This window comes from Emydura macquarii, unplaced genomic scaffold (assembly GCF_026122565.2).
Source record: "Emydura macquarii macquarii isolate MOO-44397 ecotype Brisbane River unplaced genomic scaffold, CSIRO-AGI_Emac_v2 contig_3240, whole genome shotgun sequence".
Lineage (NCBI taxonomy): Eukaryota > Metazoa > Chordata > Testudines > Chelidae > Emydura > Emydura macquarii.
Genome location: NW_027133377.1, coordinates 2931713 through 2950130, shown reverse-complemented (window position 1 = coordinate 2950130; position 18418 = coordinate 2931713). Strand labels below are relative to the sequence as shown.

The following is an 18418-nucleotide window of genomic DNA, read 5'->3' as shown; positions in this document are numbered from 1 at the left end:
TGTGTGTGTGTGCGTGCGTGTGGGGAGGGAGCTACTCGTCGGCGGCCTGGCCCGGAGCGGCCTGGGGGTCGCGGCGCTGCCCGCCCCGCATGAGGGAAGGGGGGGCCGCTCCCAGCCGCCCTGCGAGGTCCCCGCTGCTGCAGCCGCCGCCGCCCCGCACACAGGGCCCGAGCGGAGCGCCCGCGCCCGCGGCCCCGCTCCCTGCCCGGATGATGGACAGGAACTACCCGCCGACTCCCAGCTTCGCCGACCCGCTGGCTCCAGCCACCGCCGCGCAGCCAGCCGCCGCCTGGGCCTACGAGCGGGGCGCGAGCAGCCTCAAGCCCAGGTAAGGAGGGTCCGCCGGGGGGGGCTGCGCCAGGAAAGGCCGGGGACTGAGACGGGGCCTTCCCCGCATGGGGGCGTGGGGTCCCCCGCTGTCCTCTCCGGGGCTCCCTCCTCCGCGCCTTGCGAGCCAAGTAAGGCGGAGAAGACCCCCCCTGGCGGGTGGGGAGGGCCTGAGGGGGCGTCCCCCGGGGCTGGGCCCCTCCAGGGAGCCACGGCAGCAGGAGGGAGCCGCGGGGCACGGAGCCGGGCTCTGGGGCGCAGCTGGGGCCCGGTGGTAACTAGCAAGGCCGCGGGGCAGTCATTGGGCCACGGCGTGCAGCTGGCGGGGGCGGCGAGCGGCGTCTTGGCGGGGAGAGCTGCCTGGAATCCGGGCGTGCAGCTGGCGGCGGCCCGGCACGCGCACGTTCGCAATGGCCAGGGCAGCTTCTCTCCCTAGTCTCCCCCCGGCAGAAGGGGGCCCCGGAGGGTGGGTGGGTCGGTGCAAGCTGGCCGCAGGCGTCTTTCCTCTTCTCTGCAGTCCCCGGGCTGGAGGAGTTTGGAGCAGGTTATAAACAATCAGTGGGGAAGGCTAAACCTGAGCAGGGAAAGTTGCTGGGTTCCCCATTCTCCCAAGGTCTGTGTTAAATCTGTAGCTAGGGTTCAAGAGTTGATGTTTTCCTCCTGCGATTCCTAGGGAAGCCCAACATAGCGCGAACGTGTTTCGCGATTTGTACAAAGGAGTAACACATTCTCCCACTGCATTAAACTGCGATTCCGAAACGGCAACATTAGAAGGCGTGGTCCAGTTTGTTACCGGCATGGACTAATGAGGGATGCGGTGTCAAGAATAATATACTGTGTCTTGTAGGTACAGAGTCCCCTGAACTGCGAGGCTACAAATGCTGGAGTATTGCGAGTTTTCTGGTGACCTCATCCTAAACCACCAGAGGGAAGCTCGAATGTTTATGATCTCACCAGACCTCTTAGCTATACTCGCAGCTTTGTTTCATCCTTTATTTTTGATTATAGCATCTTATGATTTACTCTGGTGTTGTATCAAGGTTGCCTTTTCTTTATAAATCCCTGTTTCAGAAGTTCAGTGCTCCATCTGCAGAAACTTGTCCAAGAGGATTCAGTCTCTTAGAGTTTTAAAAAAGTTGGGAGAAAAAAATTAAAAATAGAAAAATTGTTTACCAAAGGTTGTATAGGGTCAGGTTTGCTCTTAAATTGTATAACTCAGGTTAACATCGTCAATTGAAAAAAATCCAAATCTTAAAATTTTCCAAGTGGTCGGTCTCTATTTTGGCTTATTATTATTAGTTTTATTACCTGTCTCATTTAGGTATGTGTGTGGTTCCAAATTACTGTTGCGTATAAAGGCAAAATACAGTGTTATGGTAAGCATAACATCACAATGGATTTTTCTGTTGCTATATTAATATTTGGCCACTTAAACTTGAACCCCCCTTTTCCTTTTCTCTTCCCCCTGCTATAATGGGATGGATTTCTTCTGGGTTCTGAAAGTGGTCTGAGTGGCCCAGATCCTCTCAGGTGTTTTAGGCTCCTAACTTCCAGTCTTCTGGTCCCAAAAAATTCACCTTTGACCAGACTAGTATAAAAGGAGGATTTTAAAATCATGTTTTCTAATAACATGTTTTAAAACTCTAACATAGAACAAGTTAACATGTTATCTGGTAGGGGTTTTCCTGTATTGTGGAGCTTAGATTCACCTCAACCTTGTAAAGAGATTTAAAATACAGCTTGCTCTGTCTACACCCTGCAAAAGTCCCATATTTAATGCATTCCGTGTTTATATAGCAACTGTTCAATTATTCAGATTAGAACCCACCAGAATGGAGGTTTAGCACTTTGTTGTTAGCATATGCAGTAGGTTTGAAAACAACAAATAATCTATAAAGATTTTAATCTACATATTTTTCTCATATAAAGACTGACACCATAGTGTAACAACTCAAGAGCTGTACAGCAAAGTTGAGGCCAGTGGCTCTCAACCTGTCCAGACTACTGTAATCTTTTCAGGACTCAGATTTGTCTTCAGTACCCCCCAAATTTCACTTCACTTAAAAACTACTTGTTTACAAAATCAGACATAAAAATACAAGTGTTACAGCACATTGTTATTGAAAAATTGCTTATTTTCTCATTTTTCTCATATAATTATAAAATAAATCAATTGGAATATAAATATAGTATTTACATTTCAGTGTATAGTATATAGAACAGTATAAACAAGTCATTGTCTGTATAAAATTTTAGTTTAAACTGACTTTGCTTGTATTTTTTATGTAGCCTATTGTAAAACAAGGCAAATATCTAGATGAATTGATGTACTCCCTGGAAGACCTCTGCATATCTCCAGGGGTACATGTACCCCTGGTTGAGATCCACTGGTTTAGGCTCATCAGTTTGCAAAATACAATGGATATTTGTATTATAATATAGATTGTAAAAACTCTAGGTAAATAATACATATGTTAAAATCAGCATAAATATAAAATATATATATTTAATCAAGTTAAATTATTTTGAAAGGTATAAAAAAATTAGGTATCTGTCAATTAGTAAAATTATTTATGTTTTAAGTGTTTTCTATAGTGTAATGATACTTTTAGAAGCCTGAAATTAAAGGCTGTTTCTTTGCTGAATATTTTAAACATTACCATTAAAAGAAAAACACACACAAATGATTAAATAAATGTAAACACATAAGGGGAAAAAAAGGTCATATTGGCCAAACTTATTGACAGCCCTTAAAACTAAAATGTAATACTTATTCATGTTACGTTGCCTCTACTTATGTTGCACTTGCAAGAATCCCCACAGTGCCCTGCTGGTGTGCGTCCACCATTTTTGAAGGACTGCTAGGGGTGAGCAGGAAGGTCAAAGAGTGAATGAGCAAGGAGACTTAACTGCTCTCTTACCACATAGACCTCCACAGATCCTGATGTTTGATGGGCTTGCTAAAGATTCAAAATGAGCTATGCTACTAAAAGGAATCTTGGTGTTACATTGGATTCATCTAAACAAAGTTTTCAATATCAGTTCTCTTTTGAATCAGCATTTTTAATGTCAAGTTTCAGTAGCAAACACTGAAATAAAACAGTAGTTTAAAGGACAGGCTTAAATTTAAGCCACATCTACACTAGCCACCACTTTTGGCAGCATGTATGGTATTTGTAGCTACACACTCCAGTGAAAAGCAAGCTGTGTCTACATTGCAGTGAGCAGCTATACATGTCATTGAAAAGCTCTGGCTGTGGGGAGGCAGCAAGAAAAGGTTTCAGCAACTCCCCACTGCCGGAGCCTTTCATTGCAGTGAGGAAAGGCTGCGGTGGGGTGAGGAGGTGGCGTGAGCAGCTGGGAGGCAGTGGAACACTTCACAGCTAAAAACAGTAGTGTAGACTGGAAGGCATGGCTTGGGCAAGTAGAGAGCTGTATAGGATATGTATTTGGGTACATACCCACACCCTTTAGGAGTGTCTGTACTCTACTCATCTAAGCAGTACCTCACCATCTACACTGCTACTTAAACCCGTGCCAGGGAGGCTAACAGAGTACCTACTCTACAGGATGCTGAAAGAAGAATGCAGTATAGATGTAGCCTGAGGGGAGTGATATATCTCCATGTGCCCCACCAAGTCCTGAATTGCAGAGAGAACTACTAAATGTGAGAAGGTAATTCAGTCTCCATGTTAGTTTGGTCCTTGACCTCTCTTTACAGTAGCTACAAAGATGCCAGTTATGTGGGCCTTTGTCCATAGGAACCTGCCACTGAACAGGTTCCTGAAACAAATAATTCTCCTAGAGGAGACAGGCTACATATTCCTTTATCAATGCAAAAAGGCACAGTTCCTAAACGTTTTTGAGTCTTTTTTCTTTTTCCTTCCTGTTTCTTTGAAAAATTAATCCTTCTTTTCTGTATTACAAGCCAGTGCAGCAGCCCTTTCACTTTCTTTGTTTGTTTCTTTTGCTTTTTTTGCCTACCCTTTGTTTGTGTTGAAGCAATCTGATGAAACTGGCAGGATGGGCTATTAGGAAGGAGGGTGGATTTAGAAAGATGACTGTTCTCAATTAGAAAAAAAGCACTTACAACTATTAAATTCTAAATGATGTCAATGTTCGTACAAAGAATGTACATTTTGTCGTCCTCGTTCCTTGTTTTTATTGTTTTTTGCTTATACGCTAAATTGCAAAATTTAGTAATCTATAATGGGTCTCCTAGCTGATGTTGATTTATGGGTTTTTTAATTTATTTCTTCAGAATTGTAAAATGTCTATAGGTGTCTGTCCAGTGTTCTGGGTGCCCATGCCATAAATTAAAAAATATAACATAAACTTAGACAAAGGCCAGCACATAAATATATTCACCTCAACCCACAGCCTCACTCAACAGCCTTAAGAAAAGGTGGGGGGGAAAAGAAATGGGCTTTACAGATTGCCTAGAAAGTTAAATCCTTCACATAAATGCTGGTTGTACTTTACTGCTTTAGAGACAAATGCAGAAGGAAAATACTTTTATATTTAAAAGACAGGTCAGGTCACAATTAAAACCCTTCATGCCCTCAGAGGACGGACTAAGGGTATGTCTACACTGCAATTAAAAACCCTTGGCTGGCTCTTGCCAGCTGACTGTTTAATTGCTGTGTAGACTTCTGGGCTCGCCCAAGCTCTGGGACCCTCCTACCTCTCAGAGACCTAGAGCCCGACCTGGAATCCGAGCCTGGAAGTCGTCACTGCAGTTAGACAGCTCCGCAGCCCAAGCCCTCTGAGCCCGAGTCAGCTGGCACAGGAAAGTGTCAGGTGTCTAATTGCAGTATAGACATACCACTAAAGCACACTGTCTTTTCAGGTGGGTTTTACAGTCTCTGTGTCTGTCTCTGCCTTTCTGCTTTCGTTTTCCCCTAGTTCAGTTGCTTTCTTGGTTGGTTTTGTTGGCCTTTGTCATTCTTTTTCTTCCTTATACATCCCCAGTGTTGTTCTTTTCTTAGGGTTTGTCTACGCACGGAGGTATTCAGGAATAACTCCATGTCTGGACACTCTTATTCCAAAGTGTTCCTTTGTAGCTTTACTGGTTAAGCTAAACGTGAGTAAGGCACCCTTATTTTGGAATAAGAGTGTTCACCTGAATAGCTGTTTTTTTTTTTTTTAAACAGTTCTTTTTCAACAAATCCATGTGTAGACAAGCCCTTACACTTTATCCTTTATCCTGTTTGGTTTTTTTTTCTTCTCCTGGGATTCCTGTTGCAGTCACTGTGCTAATTTACTTTAGAATTCTCCTCTCCACATCTTCCATGGAGTTTTCTGACTCCACTTTTATTTGCTGTTTCAGTGGTCAGTGAATGGAAAAGAATATAATTTCATGTGTAATTTGTTACAGATACAGTGCTGAGAAGTGCAAAATAGCTGTGGGTTTCCTTAACTATCCTGAAAGCTAGGTTTGAAAGATATGGGACAGGCCATGAAAATCAGGTTTGTCCTCTGACCTTCAGGATCGTTTGGCACTCCTGGCCCCTTTTCAGACATTTGAGATTGTGGTGCCTAAAGTTTCATACTAGATGTGGTTGAGAGTGTTCTTCCATTAAACCTCTGTCTTCATGAACTTTCTAATGAGGGAAAGATTAACTTTTATGGCTGAATTTGTGTATGTGTATGCATGTGTGAATGTAGTGCTGACTGTGGAGATTGAAGTCTTCTGTTTATCCAGAAAACAGATGCAACATTGCTCATAGCCATGCAAGCTTCTCCACACTGACTTACCACTGTGGATCATTCTTGATCTGAAAGGACCACTGCTAGGAGTTGAAGATAGTTTGTCGTCTGTATCCATCCAGTTACTGGACTCCTTGCTGAGACTGACAAGGATATGAATTGGGAGTAGGGTTTTTTAGCATTGTGATCGCTTGACTACTGGCAACAGGAATAATGATACTACCAAACTGACTTCTCCTCTGTGGTGGTGGAACTGAGGGATTTATGGAGGCAAAGACCCCTGCAGTGGCAATATTGTGGGGGAAGATCTGTACTTCTTCCCCCAATGCTTGTTGTTCTTCAAAAGCTGTGCGCATGGGGTTGGGGGAGTGAGAGTGGGACCCAGAGGTGCTGGAGTGGCTGCCTCAGTGCTTAAGATTGGTCTGGAGAGTAGGCAGGAAGCACTTCCCCTCCTATCCCTGACATCCTGACCTCCCCCCGCTGTCCCTGAATCTCCCTGATCCCCATGCAGTGTACCTCTTCTCTCTCCCCCCCATTCAAATTGAACTTTGGCAGCTTCTTGCTTCTCGTAGCTTTTCATATAGCCACTATTTGTCAACCACTTTCAGTCCTCACTGAAACTGGTGACCTGAAAGTTACCAATCATCTAAGCCATCCAGTCCCCCAAGAGTGCTGCGGTTTTCCTCTAATCTTTTTTCATAAAACTCCCTCTGTGATATTTTTTAAAGAGATTGAAAATTAGGGAGGATTGTGTACCAGTTAAGGCAATTTTTTAAATTTTATTTTTATGCTCTTAAAATGCTAATTGTTTTTGTTGTAGACATCAGGTTTAAGACATATTAAATCCTAAATGAAGACTAGTGCTTTTGGCATATTTAAAGAATTTGTTTTAAATAGCAAAATTATTTCTTTCTTAAAATGGGTTATCATGTAGGCACGGTCATTTTTCGGTAACTTTTGAGCAGTGCTCAGCTTCCTGACTGAAGTGTAGTGAAACAAACCTAACTGATTTTATGTAAATGATTATACGCTCAGCTAAATACTATGTGGTCTATATGAATGTTCTGAGATGTTTTTTCTTTTAAGAAGGAGGAAATGCAAAAATCAAACAAACCCATCCTGTTAATGCCACATGAAGTTTGAGATGTAGATTTAAGGAAAATCAAAAAAATTAAAGACAATATCCTGCAACTGGATATGTGCGAGCAGACCCTTGTGCCTGAATGGGGCTCCCCATTGACTTCCATACCAGTCATAACTCAGCCGTGTTACATGTGTGTATATATATAGGCATTAACGGTATTATTATCTACACTTAATATAGGGAGCAAGAAGTGCCTTGTGGTCAGAAGTGAGGAATTAAGAGTACTGAGTTCTTCTGCTCCTGGCTTTGGTATTGACATGTGGTAGGGTGTTGGCTGAGTCACTAAGGGCCAGATATGCAAAAGAGCTCAGCATATTGAGTTCTGAGCTCTTTTGAAAATCTAGCCACAAGTATCACAATGTGAGCTGCTGCATAAAATCTTGAAAATCTGACCCTTATTTAGGTGCCTGTGTAGGAGCTGACCTCTTGAAAATCTGATCCCAATTATATGTGCTGACCTCTTTTGAAAATCTGGCCTTTTGTGACTGTGCCTTGGTTTCTTTATGTAAAACGAGGTAGTACTTCACAGGGTGTTATGAGGTAATTGTTTGTAAAATGCTTTGAGATTCTGCTTTATGATTAAATGCAAAGTGTTGTTGTCTATGCTCAGAGTGGCTCAGTTACAGTTGATCCAGGAAACATGAATGTGAATGTCCTGATTCTTCTGTGGTTAACATCGCAACTTCCAAGTTGCATTAACACAGTATGTCCATATAATTATAACATAAAGTGCACATTAAGAAATAAAATGCTACACTTTTCTATGGTCTTTTGAAGTTAGTGTTCAGATGTCAGAGCTCAAGACACGTTATGGCACCATGATGTTGTTTTTTGAAGTATCTCTGTCTGGAGTGGCTCAGAACTGTGAGTGCCTACCTTGGGGCAGAGTCGGCATACCATCAATAAACAAAGGCAGATATCCCAAACTGGTGGTATGTTCTATAATTAGATTTAACCAAGCCAGTAACAAAAGGGAACTCCTAGATCACTATGCCCTTCTTATCATTGAGTCACAAACAATCCGCTTAGACTCTCCACTCTATCTGCCATGCAGGCAAACTGAATTTTGTGATAACTCATTACTGAAACCAAAAATCACACCACATCAGGTTTCTCCCAGTCCCAAGAGACCAGATCAGTTGGTACTCCGGATCTTCACCAAAGATCACACCGGCAGCCAATTCTATAGTAAACTAACTATAGGTTTATTAGCTAAGAAAAATGAGAGTTGTTGAAAGGTTAAAGGAGGTGAAATACATGTACAGCTGAATCAGTTTGTAACTCCAAATGGTGGCAGTGATGTAGTAAACTGCCTCCTTCCCAAAAGTCTTTAGTTCTTTAGTCTTTAGGTTATTTAGTTACAGGGTACAGACTATGTACTTGCTTGCTGTTACATAATAACAGGAACAGAGAAGTGAAAACAATACAAGTAACATTCCACTACTTCTCATGAAATTTAAACATCTGAATATACACTTACTTACACATTTAACACTTTGATCTATACTAACACACAAATGAATTGACGTGTGGTTCTGACCTGAGCTGGCACTTGGTTTGCCAGCATCACAATCTCAATTGCTGAAATTAATTTTATTTTTAATAAAAATGCTAATAGGATTAATCCACATCAAGAGCAAATGGTATGCTTTAAAAATATGTTAAATAAAAATTTATTGATTAAATTGTTTTAGTGAAATATATGCAAAGCCTATGCATGCCAGCCATGGTAAAATAGGCCTCCACCATTATACTGTATTCCATAGAATACAGTTCCAAATATCTCAAAGTATGCTTTTAACAATGAACATATTAGTAATAAATATTGGGAAGATTGCTCTTTTTGCTTATATCTCCAAGTGCTCTACCCTCCTTTGTACAGTACTTGGACATCTATGAGTAAAAAGTTCTGTGTAAGGGCTAAGTATTATTATTTATTAATGATATCATACTTATCTTTGTGGGGAGGCAGGAGGGAGGAAGAGTTAGCTGATGGAGAAAGGGCAGAAGAGATTAAAATAATAAAAATAAAAAAGTTGCCAACTCATGAGGAAAGAGCCCCAGAAAATCAAAACTAAAAGAAAGGTGGGAATTCTTTATGTGGAGTAAAGCACATAAGTATAATTTATCCATGGCTTTCCCCAAGATTTTAAGGCAGGGCAGTGGGCAAGTCATCAAGAGAACTGTATGAGCTTCAAAACACTGAAAAAAAATGGCTTAAGTCATGATGTCAATGGCCTTAAACTCTTTGTGGTAATCATAAGAAAAGTGCCACCACACAAGATGCAAGCCACAGAATATTATGATTTATGTAGAACTACAAATAAAGTTCCTATGCATGAATCTGCAGAGCAGTGGTACTCAAGGCCCGGCTAAAAACCATATTCTCCCAATTTTTTTTTTTTTTAAAGCAAACAAGATGTCCAGATTGATTATTTTATTTGATTGTAACACCACCTAGATCAGAATCCAGGCCCTATTGTGTTAGGCATTGTGCAAACACAGAAATAGATACAGTCCCTGCCACAAGAAGCTTCCAGTATAATAAAGTGGTAAACTATGTACTTGTTAACCATCTTCTTCTGGTGTTGTATCTAATACCAATGACAATCAGCTGATCATGTTTTCCCTATATTACTAATGGTACAAATAGTGGCATCTGTGCCACCGCAGAATAGACTGCTAGTATTCTCGGTGGTTATTAATTGCTTAGAAGTATTGATAAAATCTCTTACTTTAAAAGTAATTTGGGGAAAACAGGCCTGAGGCAGCATTTTTCCTTTTGAGGGATTGTGCTGACCTCATGAATGCAGACAGTTCAATCTGAATCTGAATTTAATTTGGAAAGTAATACAAAATTTCCTTACAATTGAAGAGACTTGAATCAGCCACTGAGTAAATGCAATGTAGATAAACCAAACTATTTACCACTCAAAACAGATCCTCTGATTGAAATTTCGTAGATACTGTCTTGCAGGCAGAAACCCTCTATTTTTGCCTTCTGACAATCACAGCACTGGACTTCAAAAATCTTTGCAGTTGGTCAATCATATTCAAATTGCGGCTTCTGCTTCTGGAGCTCTAGCTTTCTTTCCTCCTGTTTCAGTTTGCATAGTTCATTCATAAGCCAGAGTGATTTGGAAAGACAAACTTTGGGAGGAAGGTGCCTTGGGGCTATTCTATGGATATTTGAGGATAAAAGATCATTATAAACTCTCACCAAACAATTGAATGTTCTGTCACATGGACAGTATTCTTCAGACTTCCCTAGAAATGCTCTGGTACTATAATCCTTAGAAATCTGATCAGATGTTCAAAACAGATCCCCTCACCCTGACAGGAGAGGTATGCCACAACCTCAAATTGCATGAGTGAATAGTTTGATGATGATAAGGGAAGAACTTACAAATATTAAATCTCCAATTCTATCCCAGACATCAGATCCTGTGCATAGCAAGCTGTATGACCTGAGCCAACCATCACCCGAGACAGTCCCATGGATGTCATGAAAAAAGACTGACCTGATTCAGACTTGTCATCCACATATATACAGAGGTTACAGAACCTTATCAGCCTTAGGGCCTAATGCTACCACAATGAAGAACTTTAGCAGTTCACAGAGAGACATAACACTGCATTGTGATGAGTGGGATGCGGGAACTACTTCCATCTTTACTCCTTCCTAGGACTCACATAAAAGATGGACAGAATATATTTGATCTAACTGAGGAATAGGAGACCTCACAAATTAGAGCTACTCAAAAGAGGGGCTTGGAAAGGAAACATGTAAGAAATCTTTAATACAATTGTTGTTAGCACCTCCTTTATAATATGAAGATTACATTTAGTAACTATTTACTGTTGAAAGGGAAATCCACAGTATTGGAAGTATCTGCAACCATATTGGGCTCTGGTCTCTGATTTCATAAGCTTGAGAAACCTCCCAAGAAAATTTAGGTGCTATAAGAAGTGATGTCCATGATTCGTTATGTGACATTTTTCCCTTCTGAGAACAGATGCCCTAATGTGGATGAGATACAAAATTAGGGCTTGAAATTTTTTCCCTCTGTGTTGAATATGCAACTTTCTAAACTAAATGATCAGTAAACAGGAACTGCCACGATCTCATCAATTTTACAGCTGCCCAACTGGGTTTTGAACAGCAGCAATGAACCTGACTAGAGAGTGGAAGTTTTCCCCTTGCACTGGTTGGTGATAGTATGGAGGAAGATAACTTGAACATTTTAAAAAAACAACAAAAAAACTGTGACTTTTAAAGGAGAACTATAAAATAAAAGCAAACTAGATTTTGCCTTTGTTTGTTCATTAATGATGTATAAAGAAAGCATGACAGTCACCTCCTCCCCAACATCCCAGCCAAATAAAATTACGCTTATTTTTTAACTTGAAAATATCAGGAGTGTGAGTCTCCTTTTGCATGTTCTTGTTTGTTTACTTTGGAGATTTATAGCTTTGGAAGTTTTCTCATAGCTAATTGAAGGGATCTGGGTGTTTGAGTTAAATAAGTTTTAATGAAACCAGTATTTTAATTCTAAATATAAGTGACTTCCTCTCTTTCAATTAATAAATTTTCACTTGCAGTGTTTCTTTGATGTTATAACCCTACCACTGTTCCAGTTACTCCCAGGATAGATAGTCCTGAATTTTAGAGCTGGTTGAAAAACAGGTGAAAAAACTGTGGAAAATGTGTCCCTTTTTTTTCCTATTGAAATTTGGAAAAATTTGACCAGCTTTACTGAATTTTGAATGTGTGTGTTTTTAAAAATCATCAACAACAACAAAGAATTGACTATCTTTATACAGCATTAAGAAGCCAATAAGGGCAAAAGCTCAAATCCTTTTCCCCTTTTGAGGTCACTTTATATTAATGTTTAAAATTTAGTTATATAGATATGAATTAATTATTTTGAAACACCTAGTTCAAAAACATTATGAACTAATTTCATGAAAATGTCATTGTAATTGTCTTTGCTATTAAGAACTCTGTAGGTATTTGTTTTGTTTTTATCTTAAGCAGGCAAGCCAGCACTTGTATTCAAGTATTAAAATACTTAGTAGCTGTAAGAATACCTTGGCCTTCAGTTAGCATGCACTTCTTTTAAAGGATCAAGTCAAAGAATTCAGCCATAAGAAATATACAGTAAAAGGAAGACTGTTTCCTTTTAGTTTTGAAAGTGTTGTTTTCCTTTTTAAAATACAAAATATATTCACTATAAAACAAAACAAAGCCACATAAATTATGGACTTCAGCTCTGTATTCAGCCAATCCACGCGTACATAGATCAGCTGTACCATAAAACCTCCTTATTGGAGGTTCATATCTGAGCTGAGAGCTAGGAAATGGTGAAGATTTCACAAAAATGTCTTGAGCAGTGATCCAAAGAGCTACTGTCCCATTTCCCTCCTGTCAGTTCCATTTAAACGTATGGAATGCTTAATATTAAACAGGATTGAGTCACAGATTGAGCAGGCCTTACCTAAAGAGCAGGCCAGCTTAAGGAAGAACAGGAATACAGAAGATCAGGTTCTTGCAGCCACAGACTATATTGAAGCAGCTTTTGAGTCCAACCAAAAGTGTGGTGCCGTGTTCATCGACCTCTCCTCAGCCTACGACACTGTCTGGCTCAGTGGCCTTCTCCTCAAGCTATATAATTGCCTCTAAGACCATCATATGACACGTATAATACAAGAAATCATCACCAACCATTGCTTCTGCGTCTCAGTCAATGGACAGTCCAGCTGGACAAGGCTTCTCAAAAAATGGTGTCCCACAAGGGTCAAGTCTTGGCCCCTGTGCTCTTCAACCCCTATACTGTTGACCTTCCGCACACCTCAGGCATGAAACTCGCATATGCCGACGACATGGTCATTCTCTACTCCAGCAAGTACTTTGAGGACACCCAACGGATCTTAGAAAGGGACATCCAAGCAATGCATACCTATTATCATCAGTGGCGGCTTTGCCTTAACATTCAGAAAACAACCTGCTCAGCTTTCTACCTGAACATCATCCGACTCAATGATTGTCCTTACTGTTCTCGAGCACCCCAATTTATTTAGGGGTAAAGCTGGACAGAGCCCTTTCTTTCCGCCATCATATCAATGGAGTGGTAGCAAAAGTGGCAGCCCAGATTTGTTGCGGAGGCTGTTCAGTTATGTCTGGGGTGCGGATTTCACAACCCTGTGCCTTGCTGCATTGGCACTTGTGTATGCTCCAGGAGAATACTGCTGGACACACATCTCAGTGCTGCTCTTCGCATTATCAGCGGATGCCTACGCCCCACACCATCTTACGAATTGCCCATTCTGTCTGGTATTCCACCCCACCACCTGAGATGGCTGGCTGCAACCTGGCAGGCAGCATTCAAAGCTGCTAACAGCCTACTCCACCCCCTTCATGAAAGGATCCTCCAGCTTCTGCTGGCTCAACACCTCAGGAGCTGCAGGCCTTTCATAAGAGCGGCTCAGGCTATCATACAGGCAGATAATGGCCAAAACTGGAGTGAGTGGATCATGAGCCAATGGAGGAATGAACAACACCCTGGCAGACGGCAACAACTGTCTCCCATCTCCACCTCACCCATAGGCTGCAGCCTGCCACGGAAGGAGTGGACCCACTTAAACCATCTGACTGGTGGCGGACGCTTTAACTCCTGCATGCACAGCTGGAACCTTTTGTGCTACTGCAGCCTGTGAGTGTGGAGAAATACAAACAGTGGACCATCTTGTGGAGGAATGCCCCATCCACTGTCTCGAAGGAGGATGGGTTTTCCTCAACCTCCTGACCAACAACACACTGGAATGGCTGAGGTCTGCTACATACAATTGCTGAATGAATGCTCGAATGGAACGCTACACCACATGCAAGAAGTTCCAACCAACTCACAGGCATCTCAAACATACTCTTCATAACCATGCAAGATAATTGAGACTGGGAACTATCTGAAGTCATAACATTATCCTGGACTGATAATCTCCAAAGTTGAAAGCAGAGGTGTATTAGCCCAGGAGACAGTGATTATGAGTTATGTTTAAATAAATTCATCAAATGTATATCTATCCAAATAAATAAGTTAATTAAACAGCAAGAGGACCATTGCTAAACAACAGAATAAAAGAGGCGCCAAAAGACAAAAAGACATCATTGAAAAACTGAAAGTCAAATCCTACCGAAGAAAATAGAAAGGAGCATAAACTCTGGCAAGTCAAAGTATAGTTAGGCCAAAAAAGAATGTGAAGGGCAATTAGCAAGTCACAAAAACCAGTGTAGGGACCCCCACTGTCATTGCCTGGGTCACACTGTCCACAGTCATCGATACCTGGGCAGTGGGGTATGCCTTCCCATCTCCGTGGGTGCACAGGAGGCGAATCTGCCCCAGGTTCCGTTTGCTCCTCGGGGCCAGTCACCAACACAGTTGCTGCTGCTTGCTCTTGGCCCACCACTTCATAAGTTTGTCTAGGTCCATTGAGCAAGGGCAGCCCCCTCTATCTCAGGGGCTGGGCATTGCTCGCTTTCTCCACCACATGTAGGGGTGCGTGGCTGCCCCTCCCCGTCACTCTCGGTGGGAGGCCATGCCCCCTCACTGCTACATACCCATAAAAGGCAGTCTGTAATGGGGAATTAGCCATTTCTGGAGCTCAGGCCCTCTGGGCAGGGCAGAGCAATAAGGAGTCTCTGGGCTCAGGCCCTCAGTCATGGCGGTTCGCCAAATAGCCTAGGGGCTCGGGTCCTCAGGTAGGGCAGTATGGCAAACAGTCTTTCACCTAGTGTCCTGGCTCCGGCAGACAGCAGACAAACGCTGGCCTCTTGGCTTCAGGTGGGGAGGCTGCCACCCCTGAGTGGGGTTGGCAACAGAGGAGTAGAGGGATCCAGGCCCACCCTACTCCACCAGGTCCCAGCCCAAGGCCCTAACACTGAGATTCTACTACTGGGTCAGCAGGGATCCCACTGCAACATGCTGACCATTGCTCTGGCCACACAAACAGACTAGTGTCTGGTGTCCCTGGGCTACTTCCTACACTCCCCTCATTGTGTACCTGTGTCTCAGGGTCGTCCTCTGTCACCCTGAGGTACACTGCCAGTGGCAGTCTCAGCAGCTTGTTGTCTGGCAGCTCTGGTGATCCTGGCAAGTCCTCAGCATTGTAGAGGCCCTCTTTTGGCTCTAGCAATGGGAGGGAGGCGTCTGACTCCCTCGATGGCCACAGCCCAACTAGCTGCAGGACCCACCTTTTATGCTTCCTGTCTCACCCCTCTGTTGCTGGCAGGGCAGGTGTGGCCATCCTGGCTCTGCCCACCCCTTGCTACAGATAGGGTCTAAATTAGCTGTTATCATTCAAGAAAAAGACCTTGGAGTCTTCATGGATAGTTCTCTGAAAACATCTACTCAATATGAAGCAGCAGTCAAAGAAGCCAAAAGAATGTTATGCACCATTAGGAAAGGAATAGACAATAAAACAGAAAATATCATAATGCCACCATATAAATCCATGATATGCGCACACCTTGAATACTGTGTGCGGTTCTGGTCATCCTATCTCAAAAAAAGAAATATTAGAATTGGAAAAGGCACAGAGAAGGGAGACAAAAATGACTGGGGTATGGAACAGTTTCTATATGAGGAGAGATTAAGAAGATTGGGGTTGTTCAGTTTAGAAAAGAGACAACTAAGGGGGGGATTTGATAGAGGTCTATAGAATCTTGAATGGAGTGGAGAAAGTGAATAAGGAAGTGTTATTTACTCTTTCAATAACACAAGAACCAGAAGTCACTCAATTAAATTAGTAGGCAGCAGGTTTTAAACAAGCAAAAGGAAGTAGTTCTTCACTCAACACAAAGTCAACCTTGTTGCCACAGGATGGTGTGAAAGCCAAAAGTATAACTGGATTTAAAAAAGAATAAGATAAATTCATGGAGGTTAGGTCCATTGATCCCTATCAGCCCAGATGGTCAGAGATGCAACCCCATGCTCTGATAGTCCCTAACCTCTGACTGCCAGAATCTGGGACTGAACAACAGGGGATGGATCACTCACTAATTGCCCTGTTCTGGTTTTTTTTAAAGATAAATCAAAATGCAGTACACTAAAATCAGTACCCAGAACTTAGCAGATGATGCTGAATTGTATTACTGTTACAATAAACAGTTCAAGTTTGTTGTGCTGGTTAAATAGTCGTGATTTTCCTTCTGCCCCAAGCTTCACCTATATAATGTTTGAGTAATGTCATCAAGTAATATGTTCTTTTTCAGGGACGCTAAATAAAAACAGGCTATAGATAAAGACAAATATCATTATTAAAATGTTTTGATTCATTCTGGGCATTAAACATCAACAGTTAATACAAACTTGAACTGAATTTATATGCATAGAAATTAATCTAAAGACAGATATATTGAATATATAATAATAATATATAAATAAAAAGATATAAAGAAAAATGTGTTGTACACCTCAATTTAGAAATAATTTACTTACATACTTGCTATAATTTAGAGAGAACAATATTTCTAATTAGATTAGTCAGAATCAAATTTCTCTGTATTTTTCTTAGAGATTGAGAGGCTTTAGTAAATTTTGTTATCAGTCTTGTGTTTAACTGTTGCCCAAAAAAGATTCTATTCCAGAATGTCTAAGTTTTTCAGGAAAGAGAATAGATGCATCTATGATCCACGGATCCCCTGGTGCCAACTGTGGCAAAGGGCCCAAGGGTACATAATTTTATAGGAATCCTTGGGTCAGATGCATGCATAATAAGTCACCGAAGGGTGACATGTGAGATCTCAACTGAGAGCCAGTAGCCCACGGGTCGTCATAACTGCAAAATGTATCCTAAACATTATGTTCTGAAGGTTTTGAAGTTTAGGCAGGTCACCAGGAGGTGATAACACCTGAAAAATGTTCCTTTCAGACAGGAGCTAACAAACACCTATCTCCCTGTCTGGCCATTTGTGCATTGTTTATTGTATGCCTAGCTGCATACTGAGCCAGGTGCAAATTAAGAGATGGCAAAATCTACAAGAAAGGAAACTGCAGAATGAAATAAACAGCATGGGGGTGTCCTGTTTATGAATAAAAACTAAAGATTGTTATGGTATATCTTGGAGTGCAAAGGAACACACTGTGTCCTTCACTTAGGAAGGAGGCAAGCTGACAGCGTGCTTGTCTCATGAAAGGAGGGTCACAGCAAAGACTGGCTTTAAAGAGCTGCAAGGATTTGGGATAAGCAATACTCAAAGACATTTTGTTAATTTAGTCTAGGCTCTAGAATGCCTGCTGTGATTTTATTTTATATGTACCCATTTGTTTCCAATACTTCTGTTTGCTACTACTTGAATCTCTGTGCTTTGTTAAATAATTTTATACTTGATTTCATGATAAACATATATGTGCTGTGTGTTACCCAGAGCAGTGATCTGAGGTGGAACTGGTAAGCTGGGATACACTGTTTCTTTGGAAGCAGCAAATCTGTGAATGCTGCGAGTGTCCGGTGGATCAAGGGCTAGACACTCCAGGGAAACGCTTAAAGGACTTGAAGGTTGGAGTGTGCCAATTGCTATCCTGTAGAGTCACAGCTGGACCTGGGAGGCGAGTGCTTGTGTTGCCTGGGGTGGTTGCAGTTGGGGAGCTGACCCCTGCAAGCACAGGCAAAGCTTCCTTATGCTAAAGGCAAGTGGTAGCTAGGTGCCTCACAGCCCTTGGTGCCCTGGGGAAGAATCACAGCATCAGTGTTTCTCCTCCCCCTTCCCCCAATATTGAAATCCTTTTTTAGAAGTAATAATGATAATTTTTGCTTCCCTGCCCTACATGTACCACACGAGTCTGAGTAAAAACAAAATACCAAGTGACTTTTTTAAGAACACTTCCTCTACCTGTCTAGCTGCTGATATGATTGTATGTTTATCTCCATTTCAGTTACTTTAAATTAATGGCTTTTGTGTGCATTTATTCAGGGTACTTGAATAGCAATATTACAATACATCAGGCCTCTTAAATGAATTGTTGCGGATTTCAGTAAGTCAGGAATCAGCTGCTCAAGAAATGAGATCAAATCATCCCTTCATCTCCCCCTGGGAATCAAACCGTTTTTTTTTTTTTTCTTTCTTTGATTTGATTCTTCTGGATTTCAAAACTATTAGTCAGAGAGCTTTGTTACCTTTTGTAGACATGCATGGAGCCTGGAAAAAAAATAAAATCAATTTTCTGCTTGTGTGTCTGAGTA

The 18418-nt window shown here is 41.7% G+C and overlaps 1 protein-coding gene across 1 annotated transcript in view; it reads left to right on the top strand.

Moving 5' to 3' along the window:
- Positions 1-3: 3 nt before the first annotated feature.
- QSER1 (glutamine and serine rich 1) overlaps positions 4-18418 on the top strand; it is a 73473-nt gene continuing 55058 nt past the window's right edge. Inside the window, exon 1 of the mRNA XM_067532140.1 lies at positions 4-328. Coding sequence (XP_067388241.1) covers positions 90-328 — 239 coding nt within the window. The 5' untranslated portion in view covers positions 4-89. The remainder of the gene's footprint in view (positions 329-18418) is intronic.